Here is a 24,551-nt window from a genome sequence, read left to right as displayed (position 1 = left end):
ATTTCTATCACAGAAAAATAGCATTCAATTTATAATGCCAAACAGAACAGAATGTCTTCATTATGGTCACTAACTAGAAAACTATACAGTTATACAATAGAATTTACAGAGTACAAATGGAAATCTATCAAAAGATTTAATTAACATAGGAAGAAACAAGAATATAGTGAAGCAATAAAATACCAATAGTAAACTGCTAAAAGTTTGAATACTTATAACTAATAGCTACATTTTAAGGTTTATGCAAGGATATAAAAATAAAAACCAGTTATAAAACAACATTGTAACATTTTAGATAATAATTCCTAAATTACTTTATTTTTAGTCAGGCTGGACAATAACTGTCTTGTTTGCTCCCTAATAATATAGTCTCTGAAACAGAATTTGCAACTTCAAACTGATTGAAAAGAAAGGAAATACAGAATTGGTCTTTTCTACTAGGAAATTTATTTGAAGTGAGTTAAATACACATGGTGCATTCACAATAAAATCAGCAGCATAACAACCCATGTCCTATTGTTTAAAAGACAAAAATTATGCTTTTTATTCCTGTAAAGTTGAAGACAGTATATTACAGCATGCTATGATAAAGGTTCTATGATATTTTATAGAAGCAAGATTATTTAGCTGCCGCAAAAAGTTTACTTCCCCCTAAGGGAAAATTTCAGCATTATCGCTCTACAAATCAATATATATTATCTGCTATATGACCATTTCTTTAGCTTTGGTAAAAACCAAAGAATGCAAGCCTGTAAAAGATAGAGCAGTATTTTGTAATTTCACCTCCTAGGTCTCCTTCCAACTTGAGTAAACACAGTTTAATAATGTCAGTGGAACTAAATCATGATGGAAAATTTTAAGTTAATAGGTGATTTTTCTTAACCAAATTAATTCTTCTCTGGAATTGGACCTGCCTCCGATCAAATAGATACTGATGGTTTCCAATGATAGTCTTCCAAAATATTTTTAATACTAATTTCATTAAAAATTACAATTGCAAGGATAAAACTAATACCTATTAAAAGAAAAAATAGAAATATATAAAGAAATGACTTCCCTCTTAATTACAACAAACTGTAAACCATTTTTTAAAATTTGCATTTATATCCCGCCCTTCTCCGAAGACTCAGGGCGGCTTACACAGTGTTAAGCAATAGTCTTCATCCATTTGTATATTATATACAAAGTCAACTTATTGCCCCCAACAATCTGAATCCTCATTTTACCTACCTTATAAAGGATGGAAGGCTGAGTCAACCTTGGGCCTGGTGGGACTTGAACTTGCAGTAATTGCAAGCAGCTGTATTAATAATAGACTGTCTTAGTCTGTTGCGCCACCAGAGGCCCATTTTGTAATTTTAATAACTTACCACCTCCTCTTAAAACATAACAAATGATCTCTTCTTCCCACATCCATTCTCTTATCTATAAACAAATCCTTAAAGTGTCATTTCAACCATGACATCACAAAAGTCAATTAAGGGTTACTAGAAATAACGTATCTATTTTAACCTTGTTCAAATTTTACTCCTAATAATCTTGATCTTTAATAATTTAAATAATGTCTTAGATAGGATGTCCAAACTTGGCCCTTTGAAGAGTGGTGGACTTCAACTCCCAGAATTCCCCAGCCAGCAACTTGCTCATATTTATAGCTCATGCTGGCTGGGGAATTCTGGGAGTTGAGACTTAGAACTTTATTTCTTTTCATTTTTTTTCTGTTCTCACAAAATTCTTCAAGACTTTTACAAGCCTGTTTTGTAAATCCAATTTAGGAAAATTATTCAGTCATTCTCTTGGTTTATTTACATACTTCTTTTCATTATTAAGACATGGGGGGGGGGTTTTGTATATCCAGTGCAACATCTTTTTCCATGTCATTCTTGTAGTTTGTCATGTTTAAATCCACTTTCAAATTAGTCTCAATCTTGCCAGATAAAACTTGCTCCTCTTCCATAGGATCTTCTAAAGACAGTCTATCTATTTTGTATTCTGTATTTGTAAGTTGTGTTTGAGTGTTCTTCTTTAATTATAATCTTCAGTTCCTACTAGTTCCTTTTTTTAAAAAAGGCCTATCTTATATGATTGTTTTAAAGAAATCAAAACAAAAGCATTTTCCCATGGGAAGGATTCCAAAATCTTATTTCATTTTTTCTGGATCCTTATTCCATTTATAACTTTCAAAATTCAAAGCTATAATCACCATCTTACTGTTCATTCCCTCCCACCATTTTAAGTTTATTGAACATGTGCTTAAAACTTCTTTCAGTATGGAATGAAGTTACTACCCAGTACTGTAAAACTTGTAAATCCAAAGGTTTTTAATAGCTGAACAGCAAGTAACAAGCAATTTCTGAAAATAAAGAGAAAAGGAAGTATGCAAACTAATACTGGTAAATAAAATGCCAGTCATTTGCCAGTCATTCAAATAAAGTCATTTGAATTCATAAGTGCAGAAAACAAAAGGCATCATTTGTCTATCTTCTGAAACAGAATATTTGATTCTTTTAATCAAATGTGCTGTTTACTAAATATATTCATAAATTACTGGGGGCTTACAGCTAAGGATGTTTTTAACCCATTGAGTCAATATATATTTAGTTTCTCTGAAAATGCTTGAATTTTTATTTATTTATTTATTTTTGTCACACAGTATATATAAGCATAAGCATGTAATAACTATACAATATATAAGCATATATATAAATATGAGTATATAATAACTATATTAATTGGATATAACGAAAGGAAACAATAGGACAGGAATGGTAGGCACACTTGTGCTCTTATGCATGCCCCTTACAGACCTCTTAGAAATGGGGTGAGGTCAATAGTAGACAGATTTTGGTTGAAGCTTTGGGGATTTTGGGAAGAGACCACAGAGTCAGGTAGTTTATTCCAAGCATTAACAACTCTGTTACTGAAGTCATATTTTCTGCAATCAAGATTGGAGCGGTTAACATTAAGCTTAAATCTATTGCATGCTCGTGTATTGTTGCAATTGAAACTGAAGTAGTCTTTGATAGGAAGGACATTGTAATAGATGATTTTATGAGTTAAACTCAGGTCAGTCGAAGGCAGCGTAGTTCTAAATTTTCTAAGCCCAGGATTTCAAGTCTGGTGGCATAAGGTATTTTGTTGTATTCAGAGAAGTAGAGAACTCTTCTTGTAAAATATTTCTGGACACGTTCAATTGTATTGATGTCAGAAATGTGGTATGGGTTCCAGACAGTCGAGCTGTATTCAAGAATCGGTCTAGCAAATGTTTTACATGCTCTGGTTAGTGTAGTGTTTTTGGAGAAGAAGCTACGCAAGATTAGGTTTACAACTCTTAAAGCCTTTTTTGTGATGTAGTTGCAGTGGGCTTTGGCACTTAGATCATTTGATATGAAAACTCCAAGGTCTTTAACAGGGTGGAGGTCATCTTTTTTGAATTGTAGCATGAGTGGATGAAACAAGTTTTTAGAGCAATTCTCATGCTGTTAATGAGAAGCAGAAGATACTGCTTGCGAAAACAAGTCAACACAGAATTTTGGATCTGGTGGAGATCTTAGCCTGGTATGTTGACAGTTTTTGCAAACAACTTTAAAAACCTGGGAAAGCTTGGGAGCTCTATCCAACCATTTGATTCCTACCAATGTTTTTGCATACTAGTAAGGGCAGGCCAAGATACTTCCCTCCGTAAACAGTGGTAGAACATAAGTAATCCTTTAACAAAGTACATAGGTAGATGTCACACCCTTCAAAGCATACTGAAAGAACAGTTCTGCCCTACCAGTTATAGTAAACACCCTATTAATACATATTGGGGAGCCTCGGTGTCTGAACAAATTTACAGAACAGGCAGGAACAGGATTTATTCCACCTCAAGCTCACTCCAAAAAGAGTTGTTCTGACTGTATCTTCCTTCATTTTTGTATCCCTTTAAGCATCTGACCTATCCCAAGAAGAATACATAAATAGAAGCAATATACTGCATCCAAATTTCTTCCTACCTTTACTTTTGCACAGTGAATTACATGGGAAAACTACATTTTCTCAAAACACAATAGCTGTTACAAATCCAACCTTTCTGCTCAAAGAATCCAGAGGGCATAGTCCCTAATTGCAAGGTTAATGGAGAAAGGTGAACTCAGACTGGTGGATGATGGTGGATCAAGATGCTTCTCAGGTTCTGGTTATAATAAGTGTTACAGAATATAGTTAGTCCTTGATTTACAACCACAATTGAGCCCATAATTTTGGTGGTATGTTGTTGCAGTCATAAATTGAGTCATCATGTGACCAGACTTGATTTTATGATCCATTTTATGATAATTGTTGAGTGAAATATATAGTAGTAAGTCTGAATCCAGCTTATGCAATGGGTGTCTGCCATTTTTTCCCCCTGGAAAACAGCAAAGAATCTTACCAAACACAACCATCCAACTGTAGATGTTGTAACCTGTTATAAATGCAAGCTGATTGCCAAATGCCTGAAATGTAATCATGTGACCATGAGGGTAGTGAGCCAGTTGTAATTTTCAGGATGGGTCATAAGTAATTGTTTTTGAGTCCATTCTAAGTTTGAAGGGGCATTAAACAACTGGTTGTAAGTTATGAAATACCTGTAGCTAGAATAGGTATAGATGTTCCAGTCCATGAGCCAGATGCTAGCAGCAGAACTCTCCAGCCAATTGGTGCCTCACCACAGCAATTATGTTTCAAAAGAAAGTATTTCCAGTGAAGTCCAGCATAAAAGTGGTCTATATTGGGATTTTGGTGGGGATTGCAACCAGCAAGGGAAGAATTAAACTTTCCCTGTCATACTACAAAGTACACTGACACATTGATATATTTTGTTGTCAGGAATTGTTAGGCTTATGTATGAATCCCTTGATAGAAAGTAGGATGAAATCATGTCATCTACTGGGAATAATGATGTTTGCAGTTCAGTCTCAGTAGCTGATAACATAAAGGTTTAGTTGGTGTCTACGGCAGGAATGCCCAATTCTTTTTCCCAAGGGCCGCATGACAAATTGTGACTGTTATGGAGGAAATGCTTATAGCATGTAGAGCACTAGGATGCTTATCTGCCCTTAGCTGCTAGGTTAAGGTGCTGTAGTTTCTGTCATCTCCTTCTCTAATACGCCCAACTTTTTTTTCCTTATCCCCAGTCATTTTTCAAGATTAGATCTAAATGCAGGAGAATGGCAATGCATAATGCCAAAGTTTCCTGCGCCTTTAAGAACAGCTACCAATTATGGCACCAAATACATTCAAAACAGCACACCATACATATTGGCTATACCTGATGCACATGAAAAAACATGAAAGAAGTGTTTTTAATACTGTGTATCCCTTATACACACCAAACCCATAGATATGACATCTTTACCTCACCTGATTGCGTCTGTTTTCAAGAAGGGAAGTCTCATAGAGCTGAGCATTGTGAAGAACAATTCCACAAAATGCCAGGTAAGCAGCAAAATCCTGTAAATCGGACATCAAAAGCTATATAACTAAAGATGCTCAGATTTGGAATCCCAAACTTTCAGTGGTGAAATCATTTTTTTTACTACCGGTTCTGTGGGCGTGGCTTGATGGGTGTAGCTTTGTGGGCATAGCAGGGGAAGGATACTGCAAAATCTCCATTCCCACCCCACTCCAGGGGGAAGGATATTGCAAAATCTCCATTCCCACCCACTCTGGGGCCAACCAGAGGTGGTATTTGCCGGTTTTCCGAACTACTCAAAATTTCCGCTACCGGTTCTCTGAACTGCTCAAAAATTCTGTTACTGGTTCTCCTGTCAGAACCTGCTGGATTTCACCCCTGCAAACTTCTAACAGTCTGCTTTGTATTCTGAAATGATCTGATATTTTGCCAATTTTAATAGTACCTTTATTATTTAATTATGCTTGAGCATTTAGAAGCTTGTTATTTCCAATTCCTAAGCACTTTATTTTATTAGCAAAGAGTGCTGTTTATATCTGTCTTAAAATACGAATATTACATGCAACTAGATTCTAGTGTAAAGAGTTTTGACGAATTTTGCAAACACCAAAATAGATGCAGACAATGCCCAGTCTTGTGTGAAATATTAAATGTAGGCTTCCATCTTTAAAAGTAAGAACTGAATCTTGTTGAGACCATGAACCATTTTTGTTCATGTTTTAATTCTGATGTTCCACAAATGCTCATCACAAATTCTGTTCAGAAAGGATGAATGAATTCTTCTTTTGTTCCTACCAGAATTGTCTGCACTTTAGATGGCATAACATTTATTACTAAAAATTAAATTGTAAAATATACCTTCTCATCTTGCTCAGTGAACGTTGCTCCACCACCAGATTTTTTGTTGATTGCTTGTGCCACACCAACCACCTGATTAAAGATCAATATAGGAATATAGTTCATTCAAACAGGTTTCAGATGAAAAATTCATCACCAATAATCACCTGAGATGTCCAAGACTTGTTGCAAAGTTTACTATTGTTTTTGATATATAAGTATGATTTTTTTTAAAAAAATCCAATGAAACAGTAGTATCCTTGCTTTTAAAACTTCAGCGACGCTCTTATCCATGAATATTTAAGAATAAACATTACTAAACTCACTATTGCTTACTTTTCAGAAACCCTGTGAATCCCTGGAGCCAATCTAGTCTTATTTCAGGGTAAATTCCATGAACTTGGTTTGCCATGAGTTCTTTCAAAAGCATTGAGTCTCGTACTTACTTTCTCTTATTCTGCTTTGAATAGATTGGAACCAAATGAAACAACTTAAATGATTTAAGTGTAGTTGTATATCTTAAGACAAATGTTGAGGCACTTACAGAAATATGAGCTACTCAAAATAGGGAGCCATGATCAATCTTCTTTGGCTTCAGAGTAACACAAATAATTAATTGCTTTTCAAATTTAATATCCTAAGCCTTCCCTACCAAATTCTAACCAATATTTTTTTCTTGCAGTGGGATGAGTTCATGGTAGTATTATAATAAATTTGTTGCAGTTACACTTAAAAATATGAATATAAATCCTTGCTGAAATTTTCGGCCATATAGACATGTTGCTACCTTTCAAAGTTCAGTAAAATATACTCCACTTTAGAAATGTCATGCTATAGTGTAACCTAAACAGACAAACTACATTTTATTTTTTTCAAATTTATCTTATTTTATTCCCAATTTTATGTAGATATACAAAATTTGAAAACTGATTTAATGCTACTCCATTTTTCCTTTGCCCTTCTGTCTTCTGGCTATTTTTTTTTTTCAGAATAGCAATGTTGATATTCTTTCAGTTTTTGTATTCCTGCATCATTTGTAGGTCTTATGGGGGATTTAGTGCCTCTAAATGAACTGCCAGGTTATACCCTATGTATCGTCAGCCACTTGATCCATCATGGAAGTAGCTGAGAAAGGAAAAGGAAATGAAGGCTTATAGTTTTCAACAATTGTCATCTATCTTCCATCCCAGACTTTTCTAAACTGTTGCCCACCAGTTTCATTGGACTTCATATGCCATTGTCGAAATCAGAACACGGTCACATATGGAAGATACCAGAATGTATGACTATTAGCCAAACCAACAAGATGTTGTGATACGCATATTTGCATTTAACATGCATTTTATAAAAGAAAAAAGAAATTATTTGGGGCTGGGGGAGTGGACCAAAAAATTAAAATTTAACAATTTTACTAGGTCACCTTGAAAATCCTTATTTTATACATTTTATTTGTATTATAGGAAAGTCATGCTGAAAAAAAAACATTTTTATCATCAGAGCAGAAAATTATTCAATTTTTTTCTCCTGCTGTAAGCCTAATAATTATCCTGTCAATAGCGGCGTTCCCCAAGGCAGAGTTCTTGGACCAACACTCTTCATATTATACATTAATGATCTCTGTGACCATATTATAAGTAATTGTGTTCTCTTCGCTGATGATGTCAAACTATTTAACACTACCAACAATAAGCTACCCTTCAAAAAGACCTTGACTTTGTGTCAGAATGGTCAAAAACTTGGCAACTCCAAATCTCAACCAGCAAATGATCTGTCTTACACATTGGAAAAAAGAATCTGAACATTAAATACAAGCTCAATGGACATTACCTTGCAGATGACCCCCACCCCATTAAAAAAATTGGAGTTTTCATATCAAATGATCTAAGTGCCAAAGCCCACTGCAACTACATCACAAAAAAGGCTTTAAAAGTTGTAAACTTAATCTTGCGTAGCTTCTTCTCCAAAAACACTACACTACTAACCAGAGCATATAAAACATTTGCTAGACCAATTCTTGAATACAGCTCGCCTGTCTGGAGCCCAAACCTCATTTCAGACATTAATACAATTGAGCATGTCCAGAAATATTTTACAAGAAGAGTTCTCCACTCCTCTAATTACAACAAAATACCTTATGCCACCAGACTTGAAATCCTGGGTTTAGAAAATTTAGAACTCCGCCACTTTCAACATGACCTGAGTCTAACTCATAGAATCATCTGTTACAATGTCTTTCCTGTTGAAGACTACTTCATCTTCAGTCACAACAATACACGAGCACACAATAGATTTAAGCTTAATGTGAACCGCTCCAATCTTGATTGCAGAAAATATGACTTCAGTAACAGAGTTGTTAATGCCTGGAATGCACTACCAGACTCTGTGGTCTGTTCCCAAAATCCCCAAAGCTTTAATCAAAAACTATCTACTATCGACCTTACCCCATTCCTAAGAGGTCTATAAGGGGCGTGCATAAGATCACCAACGTGCCTACCATTCCTGTCCTAATGTTCCCTTTGATTGTATCCAAATTTCATATAGTTATTACATACTTATGCTTATATATATGCTTATATATCATATAGTTATTTCATGCTTATTCTTATGTATACTGTTGTGAAAAAATAAATAAATAAAAAATAAATTCTCCTGCTGCTATTTGCTCGCTAAAAATGTGCACATGAATGGAGTTTACTTAAATTATATCTCATTTAGCTCTGTGATTGTTCCCGATGATAGATACTGACAAAAGCTATGTCAGACAGATTCTAAAACTTTGTTTAGAATTTAGTTCCCCCAGGCTAGGACAGGTCAGACCATAAGTCAGTTCTTCTTGGGACATAATGTGGCTTTTGATGTTACAAACGACATCTGTATAAATAAGAAAAAAAAACATTTCTAAATGTTCCCATTGTACCAAGAACTTTATATGGCTGCACAACAGTGCTTAAAAAAAAGACCTCTATTAATATTCTCGGGAAGTTAAGAAAAAACTCATTGAAAAGTGGAGGGGTACTTTCTGAAGCTGTACTATGTTGACAAAATTACCTTACTTTGCAAACAACGAAGTAAGTAGAAAATAGGTAATCACCTACTGCACAGACACCTGTTTGACACACACTTGTCTTTATTTCTCCCAGCAAGCATTAGCCACATTAGCCACAGCTGTGCTACCTGGACGTCTTTCAATATAATTATTAGTGTGATTTGTTAAGAATATACCATCATTTTTAAAAATATACCCAAAACATACGGCATATTAAAATATTACGCTCATCATATAATCTGCAGAGCAATTGGTGGAATTAGGAAATCATTTTATGTTACATCCATATTACAGGTAGTCCTCAAGTTACGACCACAATTGAGCCCAAAATTTATGTTGCTAAGTGAAACATTTGTTAAGTAAATTTATTTTTACGACTTTTCTTGCCACAGTTGTTAAGTTACTAACTCAGTTGTTAAGTGAATCTGGCTTCCCCATTGATTTTGCTTGTCAGAAGGCTGCAAAAGGGGATCACATGACCTTGGGATCACTGCAATCGTCATAAGTATGAGCCAGTTGCCAAGCGTCCGAATTTTGATTATGTGACCATGCGGATGCCGCAACAGTTGTAACAGCAGTGAAATCCAGCCAGATCTATCTGGCTCATACGAATCACTATGACCTGCAGTGGGAGGCTCTGCCCACCTGCCGGGAAGTCATCACATCCCATTTTTGACCCTCTGCGCATGCGCAGAAGAGGCGCACACACTCACATTTCCGATTCGGTAGGGAAGGTAAATGCATTTCACCCCTGAGTTGCAAGTGTGAAAAACATTCATAAGTCCCTTTTTCAGTGTAGTTCTAACTTTGAACTGTCACTAAATGAACTGTTGTTAAGCGGAAGACTACCTGTATATCAGTTGCCCTCTATGTAGGACTAGTTTAATTTAAAAGATAGCTCTAACTTTTGAACAAATGTGGACCATAATTAAAGCACTTTGATTTGCTTGTCCAAATTAAAAGTATTATAAATATGCACAGCAAAATTTAAAAAGCTTTTTATGAAACCTGCCAGTATTATTTATGATATCTTTCTGAATTACTCACAGATAGTCCTCAATTTATGATCACAATTGAGCCGAAAATTTCCATTGCTAAGCAAGATAGTCATTAGGTGAGTTTTATGATCTTTCTTGCCACAATTGATAAGTGAATCGCTGCAGTTGTGAAGTTAGTAACACAATTGTTAAGTGAATCTGGCTTCCCCATTGACTTTGCTTGTCAGAAGTTCGCAAAAGATGATCACGACTTCCGCTTGGCGCCACCTTTCTCGCTGGGTGCTAATTTATGGCACTCCGCACTGGATATGGTAAAAGCCGGTGAAAACAGCAACAAACAGCTGTTCCCGGCTTCAATTTCCCTCTCTGGTTGAAAGAGAGAGAAAGAGCAGGGGGGAGAGTGGTAGATTCCCCTAGGGGCTTTGTTTTTGTTATGCAAAGTCCCGAAAGGTCGAATCCCATTGAATCCTCCTTTAATCTCCAGTATTCAGTGCGTTCCTGCAAAAGCAGGAAAAGAGGAAGGTGTCCACTTCTGCTAACAATTGGTTTCTTTTTGTGGATTTCTATAAGCAGACGGAAGAAGCATGAGTGAACAATTATTGGTTTGCAAGTATTTTTGATTTCCTGACTTCCACTTTCTTTAAAAAGAGAATTTTTCCCCCCACCCCCTTCTTTAACTGTTTAAAATGGCATTTGAGAGCAACTGAAAGTAGAGCGATAAAGGAAAGGGAAAGGAAAGGAGCCTTGCTGCGAAATCGAAACTGAATGGAGATTTTATCTTATTGTGTTGGACTGTGGATTGTTGGATTATATTACGTTGTTTAAGTATTTCATAAGGGGATTCTCAGCAAGAACTTTGCCATGAAGGTTCTTTCATAACAATGGATTCGTGACTTTATACAGGATTACACAGAAAGAATGTATTTAATTATTCAAAAATACGAATTGATAAAAAATGGGGACGTTTTGGATGAGAGCTTGGAGGAAATTAACCAGTGTAATCAGGACTTGGAAAATGGAATGGAGGCGATACAAACAAAAGTGGATAAAAATGAAGATATGATCGTGAATAAACAAGTTGATGTAAAGAAGTTTTCTTTAAATAGTTTGAGTGAAATGCCTGAATTTGTGCTACAGGAGGCTGCCTCCCGAACCGAAAAAACTCACAGGGTTAATGCTTTCCAAGAGTTCTCTTTTTGGACTGATGGAATATACGGCAGTAATTTGTGGATTCTTGGATTAATGCATCAAAAAAAATGGCAAGAGACAAAAGTATTATCCTTGAAACAAGGTTGTTTTGAAATATTAACAGACAAAAATATTAATGTCCCTGAAAGACAATATGTGAGGAAGATCTGGAAGAAATGGGTTGATTATATGTTTTATATCTATCATAAAAGACTAGATATTTGGATTTATACTGGATTTTGACGAAGGACTAAAGTTGAATAGATATTGTAATTTTCTGTATTGAAATTTTATAATGTGTTGTACTGAATTTTAAATAGAATATTCTCGAAAGATCTTATGTAAGAAAGACCTGGGGGGAAAATTATATGGTTATAAAAGCTATAAGGGAGATATTCTCTGAATTGGATTGGATTTTTATGCTTTAGCTGGTTTTAAATACTTTAGGATTAATTTGTTCTATTGATTTATATATTTTATTACTGTTAATTGTTAATTTTTTTTGAAGGATTTTGGTTATGTTAGGAGGAAGTCAGAGCTAGAGAGAAAAAATTGGTATAATAGTTTTGGAGAAAAATTTTCTTAGCATATGTTTGTTTTATTTTTAACTATACCTTGTGCTTCTTCCGGGAAGTCAGGGGGGAGGGGGGAGAGGATTAGTGAAGGGAGGGGGGTTGGGGGGAAAGGGGGGGGAATTTTTTTGTGTAAATTTTTGAATTTAAAAAAAAAAAGATGATCACATGACCTCAGGACACTGCAACTGTCGTAAATACATGTCAGTTGCCAAGCCTCCGAATTTTAATCATGTGACCAAAGGGATACTGCAATGATCATTAAGTGTGGAAAATGGTCATGTCACTTTTTTCAGTGCCATTGTAACTTCGAACACTCACTAAATGAGCGCTTGTAAGTTGAGGACTACCTGTATTAAAAAGGCAATTACATTCAGCATTTTTTGGTTTCCCTGGCAGATGTGTGCTTCCCTTTGTTTTTTTAATGTTTCTAGGCAACTGTGTTATTTCGAATAGCTTGAAATGTCTAACATTTTTGTGTACATAAAATAAGTCTATCAGGTTTTATGTTTATTAAAATAAAATTATCTGTCTTGTGAGCATAAATTGGAAGTCATACAATGATACATTTATCGAACTATTTTGTATATTGTTGCTCCTATTATGTTAAATGAGTTTTTCCAACAGAAATAGCTCTGCGCCTGTAATCAACCTAACCCCATTTATTTTCAGCCTTCCTCTTTCCTTTGTAGAACAAGAAACCACTTTTTAAAACAAGAGAAAGGGAAGGGAGAGGTCAGGCACATTTTTCATTCAGCCATTAAGTTACCAAAGATGAAAAGTTATTCCAACATTATCCAATCTTTCAATTCATATTTATATTGATTTGCCAATTCGATGTTCTTTTAATCAACCTTCCAGGACAAAGAAGAGCACTATTACAGCCTCTATATAGCAATAGCACTTAAGACTTATATACCGCTTATATACTTCATAGTGCTTTATAGTCCTAAGAAGTTTACAGAGTCAGCATATTGCCCCCAACAATTTGGGTCCTCATTTTACTGACCTTTGGAAGGATGGAAGGATGAATCAACATTGAGCCGGTGAGAACTGAACTGTTGGCAATCGGCAGAATTAGCCTGAAATGCTGCATTCTAACCATTGCATGCATATACACATACATACATACATACATACATACATACATACATACATACATACATATATATATACATATATATACATATATATACATATGTAGGTCTTTGGTTGTTCGGGTTTTGTCCCGTGTAAAATTGGAAGTGTCTTGGCGACGTTTCGACGAAGTCTCATTCGTCATCTTCAGGCTTCAGCTTCGTGCTTCTGGGAGCAATGTGTGATCGCAGCTGTTTCTTCCTTTTAACTGCTAGTGGGGGTTTGAACTGATTGGGTGGGAGCTTGGCTGTGCTCTGATTGGCTGGGGGTTTTTTTGTGCTCTGATTGGCTGTGGGTGTGTCCTGTTTGGGTGAGGGCTTGGTTGTGCTCAATTTAGTCTGTGTTGCAGGGGAATTTGAGCTGGTGAGCTGCATAGCTGTTGTTTGGCTTTGTGGTTGTGCTACATCTTCATAGTGGGTGTCAGTCTGCTGCATGTATGGATTGGAGGGGTTTGAAATGGCTAATGTTGCAGCTGCGGTCTGGCTTCTGGTCCTTGGTCGTGCTTCATGATCAGTGTGGGTTTGGGTCTGCTTTCTGGGTGGATGTGCGGTGGTGACATCCTGTGTGGACCTCGTGAGTGTGGGTCTGGTGTCATTCCTCGTGTTAGGGACTCGTTTGTCAATAAGGCGGGTTTCCAAATGGCTGGTAGGCGGGAGGTATCATCTCGTTTGTTCATGCTGTGTGGGCGTTTTTCTATCTCAATGGCTTCTCTGATTATTCTGTTGTTAAAGTGTTCAGTTTTGGCGATAGTTCTGGTCTTTTTAAAGTCAATATCATGTCCTGTGACTTTAAAGTGTTGGACCAGGGAAGAAGTTGGTTCCTCTTTTTTGAATGAGTTCTTGTGTTCTTCAATGCGTGCACTTATTCTTCTGTTGGTTTGTCCAATGTATGTGGTGGGGCAGGCGGTGCATGGGATTTCATATACTCCTTGATTTTCTAACTCAATTTTGTCTTTGGGGTTTCTTAGGATGGTGGATATTTTTCTGTTTGTGCAGAATGCTGTCTTGATGTTGTGTTTGTGGAGGATCTTGCTGATTCTGTCTGTGGTGCCTTTTATATATGGGAGGAGGGCTGTGCCATTTTCTTGTTCTCTGTCTTGGATTTTAGTGGGGGGTTCTTTTTGGATTAGCTTGGTAATCTTATTTCTTTGGAATCCATTGGATGTTAGTACGTTAGTGAGAGTGTCTAGTTCGGTGTTTTGGTGTTGTTCATCAGCTAAGCATTTTGTTCTGGAGATGAGTGTCTTGGCTACGGAGTTGATCTGTGCTGGGTGGTGGTGTGAGAGTGCGTGCAGATAGCGGTTTGTGTGTGTTTTCTTCTGGTAGATGGTGTGTCCTAGGGAGCCATTGGGTTTTCTGTAGACTAAGACATCCAGGAAGGGAAGTTGGTTGTTAACTTCTGTTTCCATGGTGAACTGTATTTTGGGGTGTAGGCTATTGAGGTGTGTGAGGAAGTTGTCAAGTTTTTCTTTCCCGTGTGGCCAGATTATGAAGGTGTCGTCTACATATCTGAGCCAGAGTTTGGGTTTGTGATCAGATTTTTCTAGAGCTTGGGTTTCAAAGTGTTCCATGTAGAGATTGGCAATGACAGGTGAGAGGGTGATCTCATGGGTGCTCCTTCTACTTGTTTGTATTTTTGTCCATTATAGATGAAGTATGTGTTGGATAGGCAGTGGTTGGTCAGATCTAGGATGTGCTTGGGGGTTATATTTGTTTTGGATAGCTGTCAAGGCTTCTTTGATTGGCACTTGGGTGAAGAGGATATGACATCAAAGCTCACGAGTAGGTCGCTGGGCTGTAAGTTTTGTTTCTTTATGATCTCTATGAACTGGAATGAGTTTTTACGTGAGGTGATGGATTCTGCATAGGGCTGTAGTTGTTTGGCGAGGAATTTGGCTAGGTTTTGTAGAGGTGAGCCTATGGAGCTGACTATGGGTCTAAGTGGGGTTCCTTCTTTGTGTATCTTCGGGAGACCATAGAGCTTAGGGCATCTGGATGATTTCTCTCTGGGAATGATTCTTTGTTGGGTTTCTTCGCTGATGGGGGAGGCTTTTATTTTGGATCTAGTGGTTTTTTCTAGGTAGGTGGTGGGGTCTGTGTTTAGGGGCTTGTATGCAGGGTCTTGGAGTAGGTTGGTTAATTTGGTTTGGTAGTCAGATGTGTTCATAACCACCGTGGCGTTGCCCTTGTCTGCTGGTAGGATTATTATGCTGGTATCTTTTTTCAGGTTAAGTAGTGCTGTTTGTTCCTCTTTGGGTAAGTTGCTTTTGGGTGGCTTGCTGGTGCAGAGGATGTTGGAGATCTCGAGTCTGATTTTGTTAGCGTCATCGGGGTTGATTTTAGTCAGGCTGGTTTAGTCAGGCCCCCACCCAAACAGGACACACCCCCAGCCAATCAGAGCACAAAAAAAACCCCAGCCAATCAGAGCACAGCCAAGCTCCCACCCAATCAGTTCAAACCCCCACTAGCAGTTAAAAGGAAGAAACAGCTGCGATCACACATTGCTCCCAGAAGCACGAAGCTGAAGCCTGAAGATGACGAATGAGACTTCGTCGAAACGTCGCCAAGACACTTCCAATTTTACACGGGACAAAACCCGAACAACCAAAGACCTACATACAAACACCCGTGAAAACCTCAGAAAACATATATATATATGTAGGTCTTTGGTTGTTCGGGTTTTGTCCCATGTAAAATTGGAAGTGTCTTGGCGACGTTTCGACGAAGTCTCATTCGTCATCTTCAGGCTTCAGCTTCGTGCTTCTGGGAACAGTGTGTGATCGCAGCTGTTTCTTCCTTTTAACTACTAGTGGGGGTTTGAACTGAACACAAACACAACATCAAGACAGCATTCTGCACAAACCGAAAAATATCCACCATCCTAAGAAACCCCAAAGACAAAATTGAGTTAGAAAATCAAGGAGTATATGAAATCCCATGCACCGCCTGCCCCACCACATACATTGGACAAACCAACAGAAGAATAAGTGCACGCATTGAAGAACACAAGAACTCAGTCAAAAAAGAGGAACCAACTTCTTCCCTGGTCCAACACTTTAAAGTCACAGGACATGATATTGACTTTAAAAAGACCAGAACTATCGCCAAAACTGAACACTTTAACAACAGAATAATCAGAGAAGCCATTGAGATAGAAAAACGCCCACACAGCATGAACAAACAAGATGATACCTCCCGCCTACCAGCCATTTGGAAACCTGCCCTTATTGACAAACGAGTCCCTAACATGAGGAATGACACCAGACCCACACTCATGAGGTCCACACAGGATGTCACCACCGCACATCCACCCAGAAAGCAGACCCAAACCCACACTGATCATGAAGCACGACCAAGGACCAGAAGCCAGACCGCAGCTGCAACATTAGCCATTTCAAACCCCTCCAATCCATACATGCAGCAGACTGACACCCACTATGAAGATGTAGCACGACCACAAAGCCAAACAACAGCTATGCAGCTCACCAGCTCAAATCCCTCTGCAACACAGACTAAACTGAGCACAACCAAGCCCCCACCCAAAGAGGACACACCCCCAGCCAATCAGAGCAAATATATATATTTGTTTTCTGAGGTTTTCACGGGTGTTTGTATGTAGGGTGGGAGTTTGGCTGTGCTCTGATTGGATGGGTTTTTTTTGTGTATATGTGTATATATATATATATATATATATATATATATATATATATATATATATATATATATATATATATATATATATATATATATAATGCTTTTAGCATGCTAGGTCCTCCCAAAGAGATTTATAAAGAGATTTAAAGATTTTATAAAGAGATTTTAAAGAGATTTATAGAACTAAAACAAGCATATCCTTTAGCTGTATTATTCTGTTATTATCTTATGCCTAAATGTATCCCCAAACTTGGATGCATCTGTCCTCTCTTCTGAAAATCAGAGCAGCCAAATAGTATCTAGAATTCAGGGTGTCAAACTGGCAGCCCATGGGCCAGATGCGACACGGGCAGGCCACGCCCACCCCAGCTCCACAAATGGGAAAAACATTGTGAAACATCATGTAACAGCAACATGTCACTGCGAGCTTGACAGCAGTGATCTAGATAGTGTTTCTCAATCTTAACAAGTTTAAGATGTCTGAATTTCAGCTTCTGGAATTTGCCAGTCAGCATTCTGGGAGTTGAAGTCCAGACATCTTAAAGCTGCCAAGGTTGAGAAACACTGATCTAGAGAGAATTTCTTCTGTAATATCCAGCAATGAGTGACTGCTGATATGATACAGCTTTTCCCAAGCAGGTACCTCTTAGTTATATTTAATTCCCATAATTCACAGCAGGCATGGAAAATGTATTCTTTTACAACTCAATGGGGGGCAAAATAATATATTTGCCATGCTTGGAGTATTTGTCATGGGACCAAATACAAATTTGCTTGAAGAAATATCTGGGAATGTTTGAAAAAAGCAGGGAAATTAATTACTTTTTAGCTGCAAATTGGATCCAGATCAGTGAAAAACTTCATCATTGGATGATCCATCACCATAGGTTACAAAATTTTAATTGATTAAACAAGATCATTACAGTATACAATATGGCGTTTAGTCATGCCGGCCACATGACCACGGAGACGTCTTCGGACAGCGCTGGCTCTTTGGCTTTGAAACGGAGATGAGCACCACCTCCTAGAGTCAGGAACAACTAACATATATGTGTGAAAGAAACCTTTACCTTTACTGTAAAAGTGTTGTCAAATTTTATGAGAAGATTTTTTTTTCTCATGACTACCTTGTTTTTATGGTAAGTTTTAATTTATATTTTTGGTTTATATAGTCATTGTTGGCTGCTAAGGATACAATTTAAAATTATAATTTTAAAAATACTTATGTTGAAATTTGAAGATATGAGCAATTTTCCATGTTTCTCATATAGAGTGTTAATGGCTAGAACCCCAATCCCAATAACAGAGATGTTTAACCAAAACTGGTGGTGGTGGTGAAATTGTTTATTATTGCTCATGAATTGAGCTCCTAGGAAGCCACAAAAATATATATACAATAAATAAAGTTATAATTCAGTCTAGTGACTTAGCACATTAGCAGCAAGTTCTTGCCCAGAGTTCATCCAAAATAGAATTATTCGTGGCCACTGAAGTTTGGAAGGGATATGAAACAGGAAACAAGAACTTCTATGATTAAAGTAAACCTCAACAGAAGATATTTTGCTAGGCACACTTATGGAAAAGTGTGTTCATCCATTAAGCATCAAAGCTCCAATAGCCAAGTTGTAAAAATGGAAAAACATTTTCAGTATCTTGGTGGTTAAATGATGATTTATAGCACACATCAATCTTCTTAAGGTACTGGCAGCCCAAATGTGTTCATTGTACTGTGGGTTAGCATTGAAATAATTTTAAATAAAACTCTTATTCTCATATCTATTCCATAGACCCAAACTCTAGTCTTTCATGGTTAATGATAAACTCCTCTGGGCTTTGCAAAAAGTCATGCCGCTTATATTCAAACAAAACCAACAACTGGGCAATGGTTCTGCTAAAAAAAATGTACTGAAAAATGTAGCATCAGTATTTTGCACTTTGCTGAGTTGCTCCCAAACTCCCTAACAGAATTTGCCTAAAATATTTCTCTAGAAATAAAGTTTATTTTATATCATAGCTCAAAGAACATACAGTTGAGATCACAATGTAACAAATTCTTTTTATCTCCATAAAACAGGCACCACACATAATAGATAATCCTGCATTACACAAAAGAAACCATCCCTCAGCTTTCCATCAAACTGCTGTTGTTATACATTTACAGCTTGCTAAATGCTTCATACACTGCAGTTTCTTCCATTTTCTCCAGTGCAAATCTATATCAAGCAAACCAATCTTACATATGTTGCACCCACAGCTGTTACTAATAGACTAGCTTTTACAAAGCTTTTTCCAAAAGTTCTAGTTACTGTATATACTTTTTTTCATATTTTGGGGCGATACCTGGGCAGTTTACATACAGCGAAGATTAGTCCAGAAACGGATTCTTGCTAGGTGTAATGATTACATTAATGTTAAAAGCAAAGGAATTGGCTCTTTCAGCAATTTCACCAAGAATAATTTGAATCTGTAGCTGTGAGTAGAAATGTAGAAAGCTATGACATGAAAATGACGGGATGGGCAAAATGCAGTGTGAAATCATAACGCCAACCCTAGTTTTTTGTACCTATTTACATCTTAATGTCAGACTCAAGTACATAAGTTTATAGACTTGCACTGTGGTATCACAATGTATGTGTCATTCTTCACTCCCAACAGATCGCCTTGCCAAGAATTAGAAAAATGAAGGGAGAGATTCAATTGAATTAAACAATGCAAGTACCTACAACTGAAGCAACTTTCTAACTTTCCCAGTATGTTTGGTAAAAATCTACCAGTGCACAGCTAACCTGCAGCTGTTGGCTCACAGCACTTTTATTAGCTCTAAACCACAGAAACCTGAAGCCTTTCAATTGTATCACTGGCTCTCTAAAGAATTCAAAAAAGAGAACATTCACCCTCCATATAAAGAGTTCCTACCAAGAAAGGGAAACTTGTGGTTGTTAAAGAGCTGTGAGGAAACAGGAAAAAAAGTGGGGGGGAGGAGTGTGCTAATTTAGACTAAAAACCCATGCAGCTGGAGGAAGAGGAGAATTACTATTAGGGTGTAAAACCTATGCAAGTTCATTAATTGTCTGAATTCAAGCGCAGGTACTTGGATTTGTTATAGGATGGCTTGAGGCAAAATAAAGATGATTTTGAGTACATTCTCACATGGTTGTTGCTAGCATTATTCTACTTTAAAGGATTTATTGATTACCTGAGTTATACTGTTGTGAAAATAACCAATGTTGTTTGTCAAGGTATAATCCAGGTGTCCAAATTCATAGCAAGTTTTAAATATACTTAGTGATACTCTGAGAAAAGCTCCAGATTCTCTTCAGATTCCAATGTAAAGCTCATTACAACTTAATAGAATAGAATAGAATAGAATTTTTTATTGGCCAAGTGTGATTGGACGCACAAGGAATTTGTCTTGGTGCATATGCTCTCAATGTACATGTTAATTGTTGTACAGTGTACAACAATTAATTTGATTGTTTGGAATTTTTTCAGAAAAACAGAATTTTATGTGATACAGTAGGTCATATTTACAATCAATTTTGCAAGAATCTGTTATAATAGCCAATCTCAGTAAATGTGGTTTTATTTATTTGTTTGCTATTTTTATTTATTTATTTATTTGATTTCTGATTTAATCTTCCTGTGGAGTTTTTTTCTACCTAGTGAGGCTGACACATAAATCACAGAACAAAGTAGAGAGAAAATGCTTAGTGAAGAAGCATGATTAAAATTATGCTAGTCTATGACTGTAATAAAGATTTTATTTGATCTGAAGCATGACCTTAATGGAGCAAACAATATAGCATGGAGGATTTCTGTAGCTACGGCAGCCAAACTGCAACCTTTTATTATACCATGTTTGCCCACCCATGGTTAAAATTGTTTAAGATGCCTGTTACCATCATGTCATATTGACAAGATCTAGAATATTAACTCTTTGTTATATATTTAATCTATTACATCCCAAGAGTTTTCTAAAGTGATTCTAAAGCAGAATAGTGCTTTAGCAAGAGACAAGACTGCTAAAGACAAAACACAATTTTGCATTTTTGCAATCTTTTTTATTCCACCCATTTTATTTTATTTTTCTTCTACAGTTTAATACTAAGCTACTATTTTGTTACCAGTGTCATTGTGTGACCCATGTAATTATTTAAGTTTATTTAAATGTTGTTATTACATGGGAATCTCTCATTGCTCCCAGCTGCAATACAAGTGGAGTCAGGAGAGAAAAGCTAGATTTATATTAGGGTAGGATTAAATAGCAATAGCATTTAGATTTATATACTGCTTCACAATGCTTTTACAGCCCTCTCTAAGCGGTTTATAGAGTCAGCCTATTGCCCCCAACAATCTGGGTCCTCATTTTACACACCTTGGAAGAATGGAAGGCTGAGTCAACCTTGAGCCTGGTGAGATTCGATCTGCCAAATTGCAGGCAGCCGGCAGTCAACAGAAATAGCCTGTAGTACTCCATTCTAACCACTGCGCCACCGTGGCTCCTAAATAGTGTTCTTTTCCTTTTACCCTCACACCCATAATTGTCATCATTTCTGTTTATATTCCACATTTTTACTCAGCAGGCTCTCTTACAAACTGTTTTTCTGAAAATAGCTTAATTTTGTCTTTATTTAATATTAAATGTGGTTAGGGAGTCTAGAAATGTCTTCATCTGGTCTGCTTTGAAAAGTTCTTTTTTAGCTTCCTAATGGTAATGTCCACCAAGCTATGATAACTGTTTCCTTTCTTTTTCTCTTAAGTGGTGTATTTATCACTGCTCTTTTACAGAAGTTTCATTTGCTCCAAAAAGGAAGCTTTTCATTGTGTATCATACGCTACTGAGTAATGCCACTTTTTTTGGGGGGGGGGGCTTAAAATAAGGAAAGTGACTTTTTAGCCCCCCCCCCAAAAAACTAAAAAAAACCCCACACCATTTTTCTCTATTCCCCAAAAGCCTTCCTCCACAGACCAGAGACATTTCTTCAGCATTGTTAGATGCATTCAACATGTTATTTTATTTGGATATTTCGTGTTGCATTCTTGTACATATAGATCTCAGATTTCATTCTGTGAAAAAGCTACTTCTAATTCCAGAGGGAGCATCTGTCCTTTTTTTACCCTATGTTATTACTGAGCTAAGCATGTCTGTTTTTTATTTTGTTACTTCCTGAGATGACTTCAATAAAGACAACTTAGAGAAAAACTTTGCTAAATCCAAGAACGCCTCCTTTGGACAGAAATGCATCTTTTAAAATAAAAATTGCATTCAGTTTTAAATTGCACTGTTTTTTACAGCTATATTGCTGCTATGGTCCTGTTGGAGATTAAACTTGAAAACCTTGTTCAAACCAGTTAGCTATTTATTAATAATGACCTTTCAAGGAATTTTCCTTCTTTATCATGTCACTCTAGAGGAAATTCTAGACAGTTTCCCTTCTGTTTTATATCCTACAGAATATGAGAATGTGTATAAAGATACGTATTCATCAGCTTCATTTTGTCTGCTCTCTAAGTACACTCTAACCTCACTTCTTTTTGTTTCTGTTTCCTAAATAATAAGCAAACAGTCTTCTTATTGTGGTCAGACTTTAAAAAATAAAATAACTGCTTTAAATGCAAAATCAGTATTATTTTCATGATTGTTTAGGTTTGTTTGCTATGTTTACAGATTAAAGTATTATTCAACATAGAAAATAAACAGAAGAAATAAATGTTTGAGATTTTGCAAAAAAGAAGTTCAGAATAAAGAGCTATAATGGCATTTACCGGTGTCCAAACTTGGCAACTTTAAGACTTGTGAACTTCAATTCCCAGAATTCCACAGCCAGCTTTGCTTTGCTGGCTGATGAATTCTGAGAATTGAAGTCCACAAGTCTTAAAGTCGCCAAGTTCGGACACCCCTACCATATACAAAATGAAGAGACATGTTTCAATTGATGCCACAGAATGGGCAACGCTATACAGTCTACGTTGTTCACAGAAACCTCTCTACTGTTCTTATAATATTTTAAACAAGTTCATACAAAACTGAGTGAAGAACAATTGTCTGTTCCAGTGAACAAGGCTCACGTATCCCATTTTCTGATTCTTGATGACTTCCCGAGTGCTCACCATACCAAAGGTTTTCAAAGCTACTGCCAGTATTGGTTCAGAGCTTCAATAAAACTGCATGTTCTGTAGTTGTTCAAAAGAAAAACAGCGGGGATATAGTTGGATCCTTATACTTATAAAATGATGTTTACCTTGTTCTTCAGCCTCAGATAAGCTCATGAAAGATTCTTAAAATAAAATGGTGTGTGTGTGTAGAAGCACAATAAAATGCCTAGCACTATAACGTTTGACAAAACGCAATTGATAAGAAAAACAACTTAAACAGGTGAAAGTCATACAAGGTTCAACGGGAACTGAATAATTTTTTCAGTTTGCTTCACTGTCAAAAAAAAATCACAACTATCTGGATATCTTTTATGGAGGGCATTCCAGACCATTGATACTAAAGTAAAGAAGGTGCCATTTTTCATTATTTATTGGAAAGATAAGAAATAATAAGTATATCTCCACTTTATTCAAAAGACATAAAAGAGGCATTAAATTGTAACATTATCAGTTTCAAGCCTGTTAATCTCCTATTCTCCAGATGTCCATCTCTATATACCACTAAAACTGTCGTTGTCATGCTTTTTAACTGAGCGAAACAGTGCATCATAGGACAACTATTTTTGAGTTACGATATCTTGTATGGACTAACTTAAAATGTGTCCAAAATCTAAGACCCATGATTCCTAAAAAAATCAAATTTGGGGAAGTTGTAACTACTTCAATGCATTAGCAGTGGCTGTGATGCTATGGTCACATGGTCTTCATTTTCAAAGTTCCATGACAGTTTCCCAGCCAATCTCACAATCCCTGACTCCCTCCCACCCAGCAACAGCAATCTACCTAAAGGGAAGGGAAGGGACCCTTTGCACTAATCCAAAGGAAGGAAGGAAGGAAGGAAGGAAGGAAGGAAGGAAGGAAGGAAGGAAGGAAGGAAGGAAGGAAGGAAGGAAGGGACCCTTTGCACTAATCCAAAGGAAGGAAGGAAGGAAGGAAGGAAGGAAGGAAGGAAGGAAGGAAGGAAGGAAGGAAGGAAGGAAGGAAGGAAGGAAGGAAGGGAAGAAGGTTGGTTTCTATATTCCCTGCCAGCCTTCCTAAAGGAAAGTTGGGAAGCCAGCAGGAAGTTAGAAATAGCTCTGGTTCTCACTTTTTTTGCCCACTCATGGACATTCTTTTTCTTCGTTTATATAACAAATTATTTCTGAAGCAATGGGCACAGGCTGTCTAGAGATTGTTAACTATGACTTTATAAAAATAACAGTTTAAAGGAACTCCCTCAAAAGCATAAGACAGGGACTGGGGCAAAAAAAAGGGTAAAAATAAGGATGGGTTCTTCTGATATTAAGAATATACAGGCCTGCTTGAGTAAAAGAAAATTCAATCGATAAATCTCCAAAACAAATTCGCATTTCAAAAACAATCTTTTTGAAGTGATTCTTTAATATTAAGTATATAGATTTTGCAGTTGTTTTATTAGTACCTGCAAAATTCCAATTAACCCCTGAAGGACAACATTTAGGAGCTGCATATATTGTATAACAAAGTGCCATGCTGGACATCACACGTTTAGGTTTATTTTATGCATTGTTA

At 36.7% G+C, this 24,551-nt stretch overlaps 1 protein-coding gene across 3 annotated transcripts in view; it reads right to left on the bottom strand.

The window, feature by feature from the left end:
* PDE5A (phosphodiesterase 5A) overlaps positions 1–24,551 on the bottom strand; it is a 99,610-nt gene that overhangs the window by 38,110 nt on the left and 36,949 nt on the right. For all 3 annotated transcript variants that reach the window (XM_058193601.1, XM_058193600.1, XM_058193602.1), the window contains exons 4-5: positions 6,293–6,364; positions 5,383–5,472 (exon numbers count right to left, since the gene is read on the bottom strand). In XM_058193601.1, the coding sequence (XP_058049584.1) occupies positions 5,383–5,472; positions 6,293–6,364 (162 nt within the window). The remainder of the gene's footprint in view (positions 1–5,382; positions 5,473–6,292; positions 6,365–24,551) is intronic.

This window comes from Ahaetulla prasina, chromosome 8 (genome assembly GCF_028640845.1).
Source record: "Ahaetulla prasina isolate Xishuangbanna chromosome 8, ASM2864084v1, whole genome shotgun sequence".
Taxonomy (NCBI): Eukaryota; Metazoa; Chordata; class Lepidosauria; order Squamata; family Colubridae; genus Ahaetulla; species Ahaetulla prasina.
Note: the sequence above shows the minus strand (reverse complement) of the source record. Positions and strands in the feature narration are given on the sequence as shown.